The 14,507-nt window shown below is 37.6% G+C and overlaps 2 protein-coding genes across 3 annotated transcripts; one reads left to right on the top strand and one right to left on the bottom strand.

Annotated features, from left to right (window-relative positions):
* Positions 1-1,458: 1,458 nt before the first annotated feature.
* LOC136413039 (cytochrome P450 4C1-like) lies at positions 1,459-5,317 on the bottom strand. 2 transcript variants are annotated; one of them, XM_066396380.1, is made up of 7 exons: positions 5,045-5,317; positions 3,210-3,319; positions 3,065-3,155; positions 2,707-2,904; positions 2,283-2,653; positions 1,784-2,204; positions 1,459-1,733 (listed from the first exon to the last, which is right to left on the bottom strand). In XM_066396380.1, the coding sequence occupies exons 1-7, from the start codon at positions 5,208-5,210 to the stop codon at positions 1,579-1,581; spliced, it is 1,512 nt and encodes a 503-aa protein (XP_066252477.1). In that variant the 5' UTR covers positions 5,211-5,317; the 3' UTR covers positions 1,459-1,578. The 2 variants fall into 2 exon arrangements, with proteins under 2 accessions (XP_066252477.1, XP_066252478.1); XM_066396381.1 differs by having other exon boundaries at positions 3,210-3,305; positions 5,045-5,178.
* A 4,815-nt stretch (positions 5,318-10,132) lies between these two features.
* Positions 10,133-12,068, top strand: LOC136413051 (venom allergen 5 2-like). The gene is made up of 6 exons (XM_066396400.1): positions 10,133-10,387; positions 10,684-10,848; positions 10,903-10,993; positions 11,046-11,196; positions 11,446-11,624; positions 11,898-12,068. Exons 1-6 carry the CDS (start codon positions 10,250-10,252, stop codon positions 12,047-12,049), a joined length of 876 nt encoding a protein of 291 aa, XP_066252497.1. The 5' UTR covers positions 10,133-10,249; the 3' UTR covers positions 12,050-12,068.
* Positions 12,069-14,507: the final 2,439 nt, after the last annotated feature.

Below are 14,507 nucleotides of genomic sequence, written 5' to 3'. Positions count from 1 at the left end.
AGAGTGACGTTGAAAATAGATCTTGCAAGTAGGTTGTATGCCGGTTAATGAGTAACCGTAGTACTTAAAGCGTTGTAAATAATGTTATTCCTAAAAAGTCTTTACTTTAAGGGGGAGGTCAAATATAACCAAGTGATATGTGTTTGATAACACGAACGGTTTTATAAATGAAAAACAAGCCTTATCTGAGAGTTTTATCTATGCATGACCTTGCTTTATAGACTCCTTTAGTTCTTTCAGCAACAAAATAATTGTTTTAGGCTTTAACCGCTACTTGCACCGCTTTTTCCTAACTTGGCTTACTAAGCCAATAGTGTCAAAGCTGTCAAGCCCGTCTCCGATCGTAAGTGCATATCGGTGCAAGTGGCGGTAAGTCCAATCTTCACTCTGTAACTGAAAGGATGTAAAGTCTCGAATATTTTCCTTGAATTTTCCTAGAATTTATTAAAAGAAAATTGAAACTAGCGTTAAAACAACTATGGGCTCCCACAGATCACTTCGTGATATCACTACGTAGGGACACTCAGCCTTTGTAAAATGCCTTTCACCTAAATCCATTGATTTCCTACTAACGAGTTACCTTTATCGAACATATATTTAACATCAAACTTCGTTTAGTCTCGTCAAAGTAGCGCTGATAGAACCCGTAAAAGCCGATTGTATTCACCATTCTGTCGCTTATTTGGACTCACTCTTAATCCCATTTCACATAAACCACGACTAAGTAGCACGATAAATCGCTAATATAAGCGACAGAGTGGCGTTACTCGGTGACCAAGTTGTCTATCTGTAGGAGCCTCAAAAGTTATGGAGTTTATTTGCTTGAGAGCGACCTAAAATAGGTAGCAGTTTGATCGTTATTTATTATACCTATGGGCAGGTACAGCCCTAGCACTACGATCCCTCACGTGTATGATTATTAAAAAAACACCTTGCACTTAAGAATAAGTGTATCTAATGGGACGATAGTAATTTTAAGTTTAAGATTATAATAGACTTTTCTTGAATTTCAGAAATTGCGAAATCAAAGCGATTTGCCTTAAAAATTTTATGCTGTAAATTGTTTCTAAATAAGGAGATTATGGTAAAAATACTGTGTATCTCACATTTTTTTACATTCCTTATATCTATAAAATACACGTGGTACCTACGGATGCTTTTTGATAATTCGGTCTATGCTGTTATTTATGCTTCAATGAAAATAATGACACATAAATGGGCTTCTTCAGCCGTCCCAAAGTATTAAAAATTAATTTATTTTTGATAATCTTTGCCCTTTTCTCGAAAGAACACATAATTAAGCACCTCTCATCTAATATCTCTCCATCGTTTCCCGATGATTACAAGAATTATTAAGGGACCTGTTCCCGTCACATTGTGATCCTGCGACGCATTTTCGAGTCTTTTCAGTAAACTTGTTCCTCAGAAAACTAATTAATAAAAGCAGAATGTATATACTTATTTTTAGTTTGTTATATTTAGGAGATATGTAAACGCTATTAGGTTATAGCATTTGTTGAACAAAATGGTTGAAATAAATCATGACGTGTTAAACACCTCTGTATTTCATTAGCTGCATTACAGCGGCTCGAATTTGATTTTCAAATCCCCTTCGAACCTCAGAATAAGATCCACTTGGAAGTGAATATCAGTCTCTGGATGCGCCACTAGTCGGAATTTCCTTAAAATTCCACATATTACGGATTTGATCTCTAACATCGCAAATTTTTGACCTGAAATTTCCCCTTATACATGTAATTTTAGTCATGGCAAATAATATTACCTATGCAGTTTCTAGGTCCGGCACTAAAAGGTAAATAGGCGAATGGATGCCTTTTCATAACATTTCCTGGCAAGAATCTATCCGGATCAAACTTTAGGGGATTTTCATAGATATCAGGGTTTCTATGGAGATCGAAAATGTGCAGATATAGCACCGAACCGCTAGGAATTTTATAGCCTGTGTGGGTAACAAAATCCTGACTCGCTATCCTGGATATGAAGGGAACACTGGGATACAGACGAAGAGTTTCTTTGATAACCCTCTCAGTATAGGGTAAGTCTCGTAGCTCCTGGAACGAAGGAACTTTGTTGTCAGATCCCAAAACTGATAACATTTCTTCTCGGACTTCTTCCTGGACGTCTGGATATTGAGAAAGGCAGTGTAGGAGGAATACCAGGGCTGCTGAAGTGGTGTCGTGGCCCTATGAAGGTAAGTGTTCACGGGAAATGGTAGCAAAAGTATTCATATGTAACGTCAGTAGTATAAAAAATAGACTCACTTCAAACATGAAGGTATCCACCTCTTCTCTGATGCCCTCGTAATCAATGGAGCCTTCGTTGATCTTTTCGTGCAGCAGCAAATCTAACATCCTCATAATTTTCCTGCCAGAATACGTAGCGGAAATCAGTTTTTCGTTGTTTTCATTCAAGAGGTTCTTCTCTCTTTCCCGTATCACCCTGTAGGTGAACTCGTGCAACTTGTTGATTGTTGATTTTTCCTCCTTGGCATCATTGCTGCAGGAGTAAATAAACGAAAACAACCTCCAGGGTTGTCTAATGCGGTTCACCACAAAATCTCCCATTTTATATATATTCCCCCTGTAGATTTTCACTGTCTCGTCTTCAATATTACTCACTCCCAGTGAGGTTTCTGAAACATACATCCAGATTCGATACTTAATCAATTATTTATTAATTGTTTACCGATTATTGACTGCAGTGTTAGATGCGTAATTAAGGGCAAGATGTTAACACCTTCATTTGAGGGATTTCCAGCATTGAAAGCCTCAATTTGCTTTGTAAAGTTATTAGTTTCCTCGTTGAATACATTCAGGAATTTCTGCAGGATGTTGAAGTGAAATGCTTGAGTCAGCATTTTCCTTCTGCTCTGCCATTTCGTGCCTGTGGGGACAGCCGGAATTTGTAGTATAAATAGAAATTGAAGCGTTGAGCGTAAAAGGGAAAAAATTCAGTTTTTTAAGGAATTAAACTACGGTTTTGTCGATATATTTTACGTGTGTTGAATTTGATATGAAAACAGCAAATTTCCGTGTTCACATACCTGCGCTTGTTAGCAATCCTTGACCAAGCCATCCTTCCAGAAATGTATATACCAGGCTCTTTTTCATGTGCTTCTTCTGGGACAAGATGATCTAAAATTTATAGAAATTTGTTGGTTGGTAAGTGTATTAGGCCCATTAAATTACCTCTAAATCGTGCGGGTTTAAGAAATTAATTAGGGTAATGAAAGGGGTTGTTATCCGGTAAATAGATCCATATTTCTTGGCAAAGCTGCGTAAAGTCTTGAAAATTTCACCTGAAGCAGATATTAAATGATAATTAAAAATACATGATTTTTATGTCCCATAATAATGCCGAAATGCTGCGCAGGTAATATTTATTGATTAATGTATTGCATTAACAGTTGGGGCTTAACTATAAATTATGTGCAGTTTGATGAAACCAAAGCTTAGAGGAAAAAAGGGAAATAACTTTAATTTTTGTGTCTTCGAGGTCTATTCTAGGGTGAAACAGACTATTATGAACACTTTAATATTACGAAAGAAATATGACTTTCAAAAAAGCCGCAACTTAAGAAGAACACATCGTATGTATTTGATATTTTGGTATGATGTTAGATTTATAAAAAGAAAGACAAAATTAAAATTTCGAGTTTGTACTTTAATGTGATATGAAGTTTTTCTGTATTTATTTATTTGTGACGACCGTTCTTTTCGCAGCTTTTTCTAGAGGTAGATAGCGATAAAGGTATTATTATTCGTATCACTTTTAACGTTTTATAGTGCAAAATGCCTCGTGTTCGCCAAAACGTAGTTTACCGTCAGTTAACTCTCTTTGAAAGGGGAAGAATTGTTGGCATGTATGAAGCAGCTTTATTTATTCGTGAAATTGCACGAAGATTGGGACGAAACGCATCAACAGTGCTAAGAGCATGGGAGGATTGGTCTATTGAAAGATTAGTAAATCATCATCATGGTAGTGGACGCCCTAAAATGACGAACCGATGAGAAGATCGGCGACTTCGTCGTTCAGTGACAGGCGCTCCCTTTGAAACTATCCGGTTTCTTGGTGCTAACTGGGTAGCAACCCTAAATCGAAGAGTCTTTCTTAGTACGATTTTTCACAGAATTTTCGAACTAAATTCATACCGTCTTATGCGTCCGCTTTCATTAACACGAGACCACAGGGTGGTCCGACTTGGAGTTATGTCGTTTGAAGGTGCAATGGGTGGATGATTGAAAAAGGATCATCTTTAGTGATGAAAGTCGATTTTATTTATGGCGATCGGATGGACGGTTACGTGTGAGAAGACGCAGAGGAGAGCAATTAAATTTGGAATTTGTGGAAAGGCGCCATTATGGTTTAACACCAGGTATCATGGTTTGGGGTGCCATCCAATATGGTAATCGGTTTCCTCTCGTTTTCATTTATGGTCGATTAAATGCTCAGAGATACATTAATAATGTCCTAGAACTGGTTCTTGTACCATACATGCGCGACCATCCTGGAAGCACACTCCAACAGATAATGCGCGATTACATGTAGCCAACGTTATTTTAAGATATTTGTAAGCTGAAAATTTGGATGTCTTGCCTTGGCCGGCTCAATCTCCAGATATATCCCTAATAGAGCATGTATGGGATATAATGGGTCGGAGACTTCAACATTTAGTTCGTCCTCTAGAGACCATAAGTGAACTCCACGAGCAGTTGCAGATTGACTGGGATATAATATCACAGGAAGATATTGACAATTTAATTTTGAGCATACCACGTCGCTTACAGGAGTGTATTCATTTAAGGGGAGATACAACCTATTAAGTTTTTTTTACTTATTCATAAAAATGTTCTTTTGATATTTTGATCGTTTTCATTTATCACCCAACGTCATGCTAAAATTTCAAAGGTTTATGATGTGTTCTTGTTGGTGTTGTGATTTCCTTGAAAGCCAATTTATATACAATAATAGACACCCTTTAAGGAAGTATTTAACCCAAAAAACAATTCTAGATTCTACTCACTTGTATTGCGCTTGTTCAGTACTACATCCAAGTTTTCCAGAAACCAGTGCCCTGGTGGGGCTGGAATTTCAGCCACAATCCTCCTGTATTGGTACCTCCTGATAATTAAATAAACTAACGATAAAAAAATTGCGTAGAACGTCAAATGCAATAAATCCAACAACATGGTAGCGGGGAACCGAATACAAATGGCCCTGCGGTCTGTTAAACAAGAAGAGATGAAGTTGTAGGCGACATTAATTATCTATTGAAAATACACTGCTCATTTAGGTATTTAAGTACCCGATATTGCGTTGATCGAAGCTGTTTTCTTCATTGATAATTGTATAATTGGGAATTGTGTATTTGATAAATAATTATGGAAATTCGGGTTTAGTGCTGTGGAAGGCACACTAAAGATCACATTACCGAGGGCCGACTTCAGATAAAATATTCCAAATTAAGATGTTAATATGCAGCATAAATTACTAGAGCTCTTATGGAGGATGTTATAAATTCAATGCTTTGGCATCTCTGCAGCTGCAAGCAATAGAAAGTTTGTAAATGGGGGCAAAGTTGCACGCTTTAGTGTGTAATAACTAAAGCGCTAAAATAAAATTAAAAAATCCGAACAGTTCCAAGATATCGCAACAGAAATAAAAAAAAAACGAATGTTTTTTAACGCTTTTACTGCTTTTATACGAAACTTTTTAATTAAACTAATTTTTTTAAATACGGACCTGGATTAAAAAAAAATTTTTGAATTAAATATCCTCAAATGATGTCAGAATCTTCAATCGAAATACAAAAAACGAACATATTATATTTTAAACATGCACGCCTGTAACCTTTGCATATAAAACGCCTGATTTGCGTCCCAGAGAGGAGCAACGCGCTTTATAATAATTGTTGCAAACAAGGTTATCAATAACGCACAACGATAGTTTTTGATTTTATTATCACTAGACATCTTGTTGAGTTTAAAGCCTTTTTACTATATACAAGTAAGATAAATATGTAATGTAAGTCTAACCACCGAACATGGATTAGATCATAGGGTGGTTATCTTTTATGCTTGGTGTTTGAGGTTTGGGGTTGAAAACTGAATTCCCGACATTTCTAATTTCCGTGTCTTATATAGAAACATCATCTTTAAAGCAAGCGAAACTTGATCAAACTCTCCAGTAAGCTGTAAAGAAATCTCTCAATCAACTACATATTCTTTAATGTACAGTTAAAGATACAAATTAGTCAAGATCCAACAGTTCATATTTTCACTTCTATGGCTAATGCTCTTAAGAAAAATTTTGCAGCATGGCAACGTAGGACATGTGTTAACAGTCATCGTCACGTAATTTCCAGCTTTGAATAATATCAAACAAATGAGCATTGCGGTGTTGTCGTTTTGTTGAGTTTAAATATTTTGAAGAATAATAGGATTTTTTTGAGAAATAAATAAAATATGAAAAATATATTGTTATTATATATGCCAATATTAACGGATTAATCCGTAAAAATACTGCCTGATATCCAATTAGAGTAATAAACATTAGCTTAGAGGATTCAACATTTTTTTAAGAATTTCCCAAAGAGGCAGGAGGTACCCGATTGTAACCCCTTTTCGAATTGTAAGTATCGATTGCTTGGGAACCCAAATAGTGACAGTAAAATACATATCATAACTCAATAAATTTTACCAGTCTACTTTCGGCAGGGTGCTCTCTTTCTTTCAATCCCCGAGATATCGAAATTTTTCAAATATTTCACGGCAAACTTACTTCATCCATGAGAGTTCTCTCAGCGTCTCCCATCGCCCATTCGGAGTTCTTCAAATATTTCATGGCACTTCTCACTTACGTCATTCATGAGAGTTCTCTAAACCTCTCCGAAGACCCATTCGGAGTATCTGACCGCACCAGCGTGATGGAATATATTTTCCTTGCAAGTTCCATTATATGAATTCCAGGCCTTCTGATTTATGGCAAACCGGTCACAGAGATCGGCCTTAAATCCTCTAACTTGGTCGCTGTTTTCATCCTGCGGGACACTCCACCCCATCCAGGGAACATCGTACGAGCTGTCGCTCGAATCCTCGCATTTCGGGATAAAGCATCTGTGGTAGAAATGTTGGTTTTGTCTTGAAATATGTGGGATTTTAGAGAATTATTTACTTGTAGCAATCGGGAAGGCTTGCGACGCAGAGTGTTGACAGCATGACTGCGGAACCCACTAAGAGGTACATGGTAATTTAGTACCTTCTGGAATCCTTTTTTTGCTTGTTATACATTGACATCTAAATCACGATTCAATTCTCAAACACATTGCTCCACCACACTTCGGCTTTCTGACTGTTATTGCAGGATTTTCGAACTTTAAAGGGAAAGTGAACTGCAATCTGGAACATTTCGCCTCGGGCTTTCGTCATAAATATCGTCCAGAATTATCTGGAACATCGCAAAGTTCATTTTGGAGGAAGTACAGGCCCCAGCTGAGCACTTTCTCGTTTCAGAAACCTTGAAATGAGTCGTGGGTACGTTTGAGTTGAGTTGGTTATTCATTTTGGGAATTAAAAATGAAGGAAAACGTTAAAATGAAATGTTTCTTAAACCGTTGAAAATAGGACCTTTATTTAGAACATACTCTGTATGGAAAAGTTTTGTCTTACCGTTTAAAAGTATTTATCATTTGTGTTGTTTGTTTATGATAAATAAGTTTCTCTCTCCTGCCTTTCTTATCATCACTATCTTTTACTGCCATACAGCAATACAAGAAGACGCGATTAGGTGAATAACTTGACAGGGAATGTAATGCGAAAAAATAGATTTCTTTTGGGCTGCGGAACAGAGACTAATTGAAAACGCAGGAAAATCAAATGACACATGTGGGATTTCTCAAAGATGGCTCTGGACCGCCATGACGGTTTGAAAACAATTGCATATTTGTATGTGCGCCGTATCGAAGATCTTTTATTTGTTGGGCGGGGTGCAGCAAGAAACCAAATTAACAAAATTAAGGGTGAAGTGAATAAATGAGATAAGGAAACCGACTTACAATTAAGGGGGGAGGCTTCCTGACTGAGAAAATTTTAATGCTCTTTTGCAATTAAATATATTTTTAACTCAGAAATTAAATTTTTTTCTACCAAATAAATTCCCTTCACCTACGCAAACTGTAATTGAATGAACTACTCATTGCTCTACTCGTATACAATTATCTGCGAACTAACCACATAGTGTAATACGCAAATCAAGGTTATATCAAACCAATTAAATAACTGATTAAATACTATACTTACCATTAGCACCTTTCAGAAAATTTATCATATTGCGGGTTCTCGTTATGAACTCCAGGATGAGGTAACCCACAATGAGTTCCCTTATTGAGCAGACATTAAATAATAACTTTTTATCACTGTAAGATCCATTTTTTGGGCTGGATAAAGGACGATTATCGGCATAAGAGTATTAACAAGTACCTACTGGTTTTTTGCCTACCGCAATTGTTGCGACCTTGTCTATATTTCTTGAATTAATTTGTTCCACTATGAATAAGTGCGCTTCAAATAAATATTATGTGCTAATTAATAGCTGGTAAAATTGCTGGTTAAACCCCGCAAGTGTGATGGGTAACGAGTCATGCGAACTGAGGTAAGGTTAAAGGCTTGGAGCCTTGGAAAAGTATTTTTGAAACCTTCATTTTACAGCACCAAAAATCAATACTAATGTGGCTTTATACCTCAGGAACCATTATAAATCTTGCGACTCCATTTGCATGTGCTTACGGAGCGCATCGAGACAAATGATTTGAGTTATTTTTTAAGGCAACTACTCTATGAGTTCGCTAGATATTGGAGTTTGAAGCTTTAAATCTGACAGAAAGTGGGTACTCCTCTTTGGATTTTTTAAGGAAAATTTCGAAATTTTGGAAGAATTTTTTTCCGTTGTTTGACCCCTGTATTTATCCTGGATAACTCAATCGAAGTCCTAGAGCCTGGGAAGAGCCTCTTTGGGGAGATTAATGTGACCTCATATCTCAGAGACCAAAATAAATCCCACAACTCCATTTATCCAGGATCATTGCGCTATATTTTATGGCAATTGCTCCGCGGGTTCCCGAGATATCGGAGTCTCAAGTGGGCGCAAAAGCTCCCCTCCTTTGGGGCGTCCGTTGTTTTTTCCACAATCATTATAAAACTTACTGCTTCACCTACACAAATGGTTCTTTCCTGGTAATTCCATGTCCAACACCAATTACTGAACAAAAAGGTAAATAGTTCTGCTCAGATGTTGATGTGCTTTACCCCTCAATTATCGTTAGTGTTCGTAATTCTGTTTAATTTATCTCTCAATTAAGTGCAATGGCGGGGATTGATATCGGAGAGATTGATTTGCGTACGAGGGTCTATTATTCCCACTAACAGTGAAGATTATTGTTATTTTTAGGCGATTAAGGGGCACATAGCTATGAGGCTCCAGGAGACTTGCACTACATGGGAATGCAGGAGGCAACTTCCCGAGGTTCGCTAGGGCTTATACACGGCCAACAATTGATATACTGCGCTCTCTCCCTCTTCATTGATTTAAACCCTTTCCAGGCCCAGCTTTCTAGGGGTCTATTGGTGATTTTTCCAGGGCTTCTCACAGATGGCGTTTGCAGGAACTTAATCCTGTGGGAATAATGCTGTGGTCCCAGTTACATATTTTATGTTAATTCGCCTGATTTATCGTTCAGAATTCAGTGGAATTGGGTTAAGCTTCAATGAAAATTCGCTATTATTGCTGTGACAGAGAGCTCCAGAAAAATAGGGCGAAATGAACATTTGCCGATTCCCTAATAAAATAAATCTAAATATGTGCGTGATGGATTGTTGAACGTTTCACATCCAATTAGGCTCCGAAAGGCACGATAAATTCGCATTGACAATTTGTAAACAATTTCCCACAATCTACACAATAATTAAAAAAGTATACAGTAATTTATTTGCGGGTATTCGGTTTCAGTAATTATTGAAAACAAACGATTTTGCCATTATGCTGTCAGAGGCACGATTCTTTTAACGATAAAATTGCGGAAGATCAAGAAAATTATTATTTGCCGTCGCTTTTTTTTTGCTTAATCGATCGTTTTTCATCTATCTAAACATTCTTGGCTCGTTCAAGAACATTAGGTACTTAAACGTGCTAACCATGATGCTGTTTAAGTTATTGCTTTAGCCCGTTCCCAGCCATGGACCGATTAACATTACCTCTTTGTTTCAGCTTCCTCACTGCGATTGTTGCTGGAGTGCAAAATAACTATTGCCAATTGCCGTGCAATATTGCTCACGAAAGTATAACGCATACTGTATGCAGTAGGTCAGAATTGGTAAGTTTTTGTTTCATTTTTAAGTCCATCAGAAGTAAATTTCCCTTTTCCCTCAAATACACCAGTCAACGGATAACTTCTCGGCGGCTGCAGCAGCGAGGCACACAACCAAAGTAAACATAGCACATTCTATATCAAAACTTCCGTGAGCCACCCCTAAATTTAGGCAACTCACAATATATTTGCTCCTGAGGTTTGTTTGAAGGGGTGCCATGTTGCCCGCATGACTACGTTTACCGCGAGAGGGGTTGTTCCGGTATTGAAGAGGCATTCCAAAAATGTTTTTTTTGTTGCAGAAATGTGGGCCAAGCCCAAAATGCGGACCCGACTTTGCAGAAATTGCGCTCACCGATGACGACAGACAGTATATTTTGGATATTCACAATTACCTGAGGAATAAAGTCGCCCTTGGATATGAGAAAAGGGGGTCGCAACCCAAGGCGGCCAACATGAAGATAATGGTATTGTAATGCTCATTTTCATTCGTCAACTAAATTCGCTACCATACATTTCAGAACTACAATAAAGAACTGGAATTCATCGCTCAGTGCTGGGCTAATGCCTGTAATGGAAACCCCCTCATCCACGACCATTGCCGACGAACTGGTAACATTCACCTCTAAAGCTAGTCACACAATCAAGCCACCAGCTATTACAGACATATACGCTCATGTGGGACAAAATCTGGGCTACGTAAACAGCACAAATCCAAAGATACACAAAGTGAAGGCAATCAAGGACTTGTCGTTGCTTTGGTACGATGAAGTCGATGTTTTTGATAGGACGTGGATAAATGACACTCAAAACAGGCAAGAAGTTGTTTTAATAGGGAATTTATAGTCTGATTTTATTTGCCTGAATACCCGTATTTCTCTGCTTATAAGTGCCTGTTGAGGGCGCCAGCTGATTGGTAAGACAGAGTCTTAGCTTGTTTAACTGTGTGAAAATTAGACTCGGATCGCTCGGATATGAAATAAGGATGAATTTTTACGACCTTGTTTTCTTGTTAAAGGCTTATTGTTTCATTACCAGTGCTGCAAATTTGTTCAATTTTCCAGAGGTCCCGACTACGTTGTCGGCCACTACACGCAGCTTATTTGGGCTAACAGTGCTGAAATTGGCTGCGCCATGAGCTATTATACCAACACGGTATCAAGTCGAATTTGGCATCAAATTATTTTGGTTTGTAATTATGGACCTGGGGGAAATTACCTGGCCCGCCCCGTTTATATGATCGGTAATTTAACATATTTTCCTATCTAATTCGTAGCTTATTATTTAAGGTTATGCCCTGTAATTAAATTTCGTTCAGTTATACAATGCGGAATAATCTGTTTGGGAACTAGTCAAAGGGTCGTAGGAAACAAACTACTTGCATTTTAAAAGCACTTAAGGAAATTACTTTTTACACATGTCTTTCTTTTGGGGGAGTTGTTTCTAAAATTCGGACCATTTAACCGTGTGTTTTACTGCTTCTGGACAAAAATATATTACCCTAAGTCCATTTCAGGCAAGCCTGCTTCGAGGTGTCCGCAAGGTCTCGGAAGGAACTCATTTTATAAAGGACTCTGTGGTGAAGAGGCCAAGGTGAAAGATGTTGCAAATTTCACTTTTGAAGCGTTTCAGCTCGAGCACGTTCGATTGGAATTACATGAGGTCTAATTAAAGCCAGATAATGTTAAATAAATATATGTATGCATTTTGTATATTACTACACGTTTTGATGGGAAATCGTCTGTAAATCTCAGAATGTTGAGGTTTTTTCGAGGAGAAAATTTGAAGTTGTATTTTGTGTTTTATTAGACATATCTTCTGAGTATTACATCTCGAAAATATGCTACAAAATCTTCTTAGTAGATATGTAAACACAACAAAATAACAGATACATAGAAGAGTACGTTCGTCATTGCATCAAGAAAATAGCGATAGGTATTTCCTCTTGGGAATTTTCGGTAAAATCTCCTTATTAGATATACAGCAACAACAACATAACAGATACATGGAGATTAACATTCGCCATTTAATCAAGAAAGTAGTTATTATTATGCTTTTATTGGCATGCATTACGTATTATGCACAAGAATTGTTGTTCCTGTGTCCTTACCAAAGCGACGAAGAATAAGAGTTTTCTAACAATGTTTAAAATCTGATTCTTTTCATCGCATAAAAACGAGTGGTCGTTTAGGAAAATAAAAGCAATCAAGATAAAAGTGGTCCAGAACAAGCAGTGCTCTCATAAGCAGAAACGTTAAAGCGAACGTGTTGAAAGTGGACACGCAAAACTGTTTTCCAATCATTATTATTTCTCACTTGGGAAACATTGGCCAACCCCATTGTTTACCTGAATGTAAATGTGCCCCTTTCCGAGGGCGAGGAACATTAAAAATGTTCAATAAACAGTCGGCTATAATCATAAAGAAAACAATTTTCTGTGTGGTGTTTGCTTTTATTGCCGCACCACGTATTTGGCGGATTAAATTTCCCGGATAAAAAGATTTTACCGGTTTAAAATGGCGCCAATTAAGTCCGCTAAAAAGGAACGTCTCGGCTAAGATCGCTTTATATTTCATCGGGCGAATTGTGGACGTTATCATTGGAGATTGAATGGAGAGGAATCTGTTTGTCTCTGCCGCGACACTTGGACTTTTCAGTGAGAAATCGCTCTTCGCAGCAGCTCTATTAAGCGATTCAATTTCGCTTTGGACTGATCAGCTTCACTTTTTTTTCACGTTTTGGATAATTGAACTCCAGACTGTCGATGTTTCGGTAAAATCGTTGGATTTAATCCAGCGCCGATCTGTATAGGTGCACATAACGCTACATGTTTTGTTCCAGGCGGCTTATAAAGCTTAATCCAGACGTGATGTGTTTCCTGTATATGCAGATTTTAATTGGAATTTACAGTTTTTGCTAAATAAACAGGTTGCGTATCAATGCTGTTTATTTCACAGTTAGGGAGCTTCCCAAACAAGGAAAAGTCATGCTCTTTCTTATGCGTCCCTTTGAAAAACCAAATCCCCACTTTCCAGTTGTCGTTATTTATACCTGTCATTTACATACAGTATTCCATTAAAGCCGACAAATCTGTTCCCGAATAAAAACCCTCTACAAATCCCTATAAAGCACACATATGTTCGGAGTAAAGTCTAGGGTAATCGGATAAACTAAGATATGGTCCTTCCTAACTTATTCGGGGATTCCAGCGATGCGTGTTGAATAAAAGAAGGAAGGAATAGGGACGAAAACATAGATGTTTGCTGTGTTATAATGCATTAATTCTATCAACGTTCGAGGTCGTCCTTTAATAACTTACCCACGTCAAAGGGCCTCCGCAATACTTTGTTTAAATTGATATATTCACAGCCACCGTTGAGCTAATGGTGAAGTGTTAATGAAATCCCTACAGGGTCTATTTAAATTAACAGCCACTAAATTGATTGAAATTCAATTAAGACTGAACGTTGGTTGCATACAAGAGATCTTATCTCTTCGTTGAAAACCCTAGTCCAATTCGAACTCGATTATCTTTGTATTATTACGCAAAAGTTTCCTTATTTTGGCGCTTGAGGAAATTGAAGGTTTCAGCAGGTAAAAGTTGAGGCGTCTGTTTCTGTTTCGTGTTCCTTTTGCCTTTGAAAGACATATAATTTTTACGTGCTCGAAAAACCAATAACTACGTTTTTTTCCTTCTTCGGCTTGTTAATATGGAAGTTTGAAGTGGGTCGTTGTGTGCACAGATGTGGAGATTTTAAGGCAAATATTGAACACCCAAGAGCAATAACAAGAAGCAATAAATTTCAATATCTACGGTCGCTTTATACTCAACACAATGTTCGCAAGCTGCTAAATTGAGCTCAAATTAGAAATTAGGAGGCACTACTTTTAACGGCACAAGTTTTGCCGCGATGATTTATCTGAATGCACGTTTTTCTCTGCTCATAAGCACCTGCAGCGCGCCACACCTGATTGGCTCGGTTTGATCTGCGCGTTGGCGGGATTATGGAAATTCCGATCGGACTACTCGGATTAAAGTTCTTGCTCATTTCTCTCTTAAATCCGGACTTGATTTGAATGGTAATTGCCAAGACGTGTTGGGTGTAACGCAGTTTCAGTTTTTGGT

This window comes from Euwallacea similis, chromosome 13, assembly GCF_039881205.1.
Source record: "Euwallacea similis isolate ESF13 chromosome 13, ESF131.1, whole genome shotgun sequence".
Classification (NCBI taxonomy): domain Eukaryota; kingdom Metazoa; phylum Arthropoda; class Insecta; order Coleoptera; family Curculionidae; genus Euwallacea; species Euwallacea similis.
Note: the sequence above shows the minus strand (reverse complement) of the source record. Positions and strands in the feature narration are given on the sequence as shown.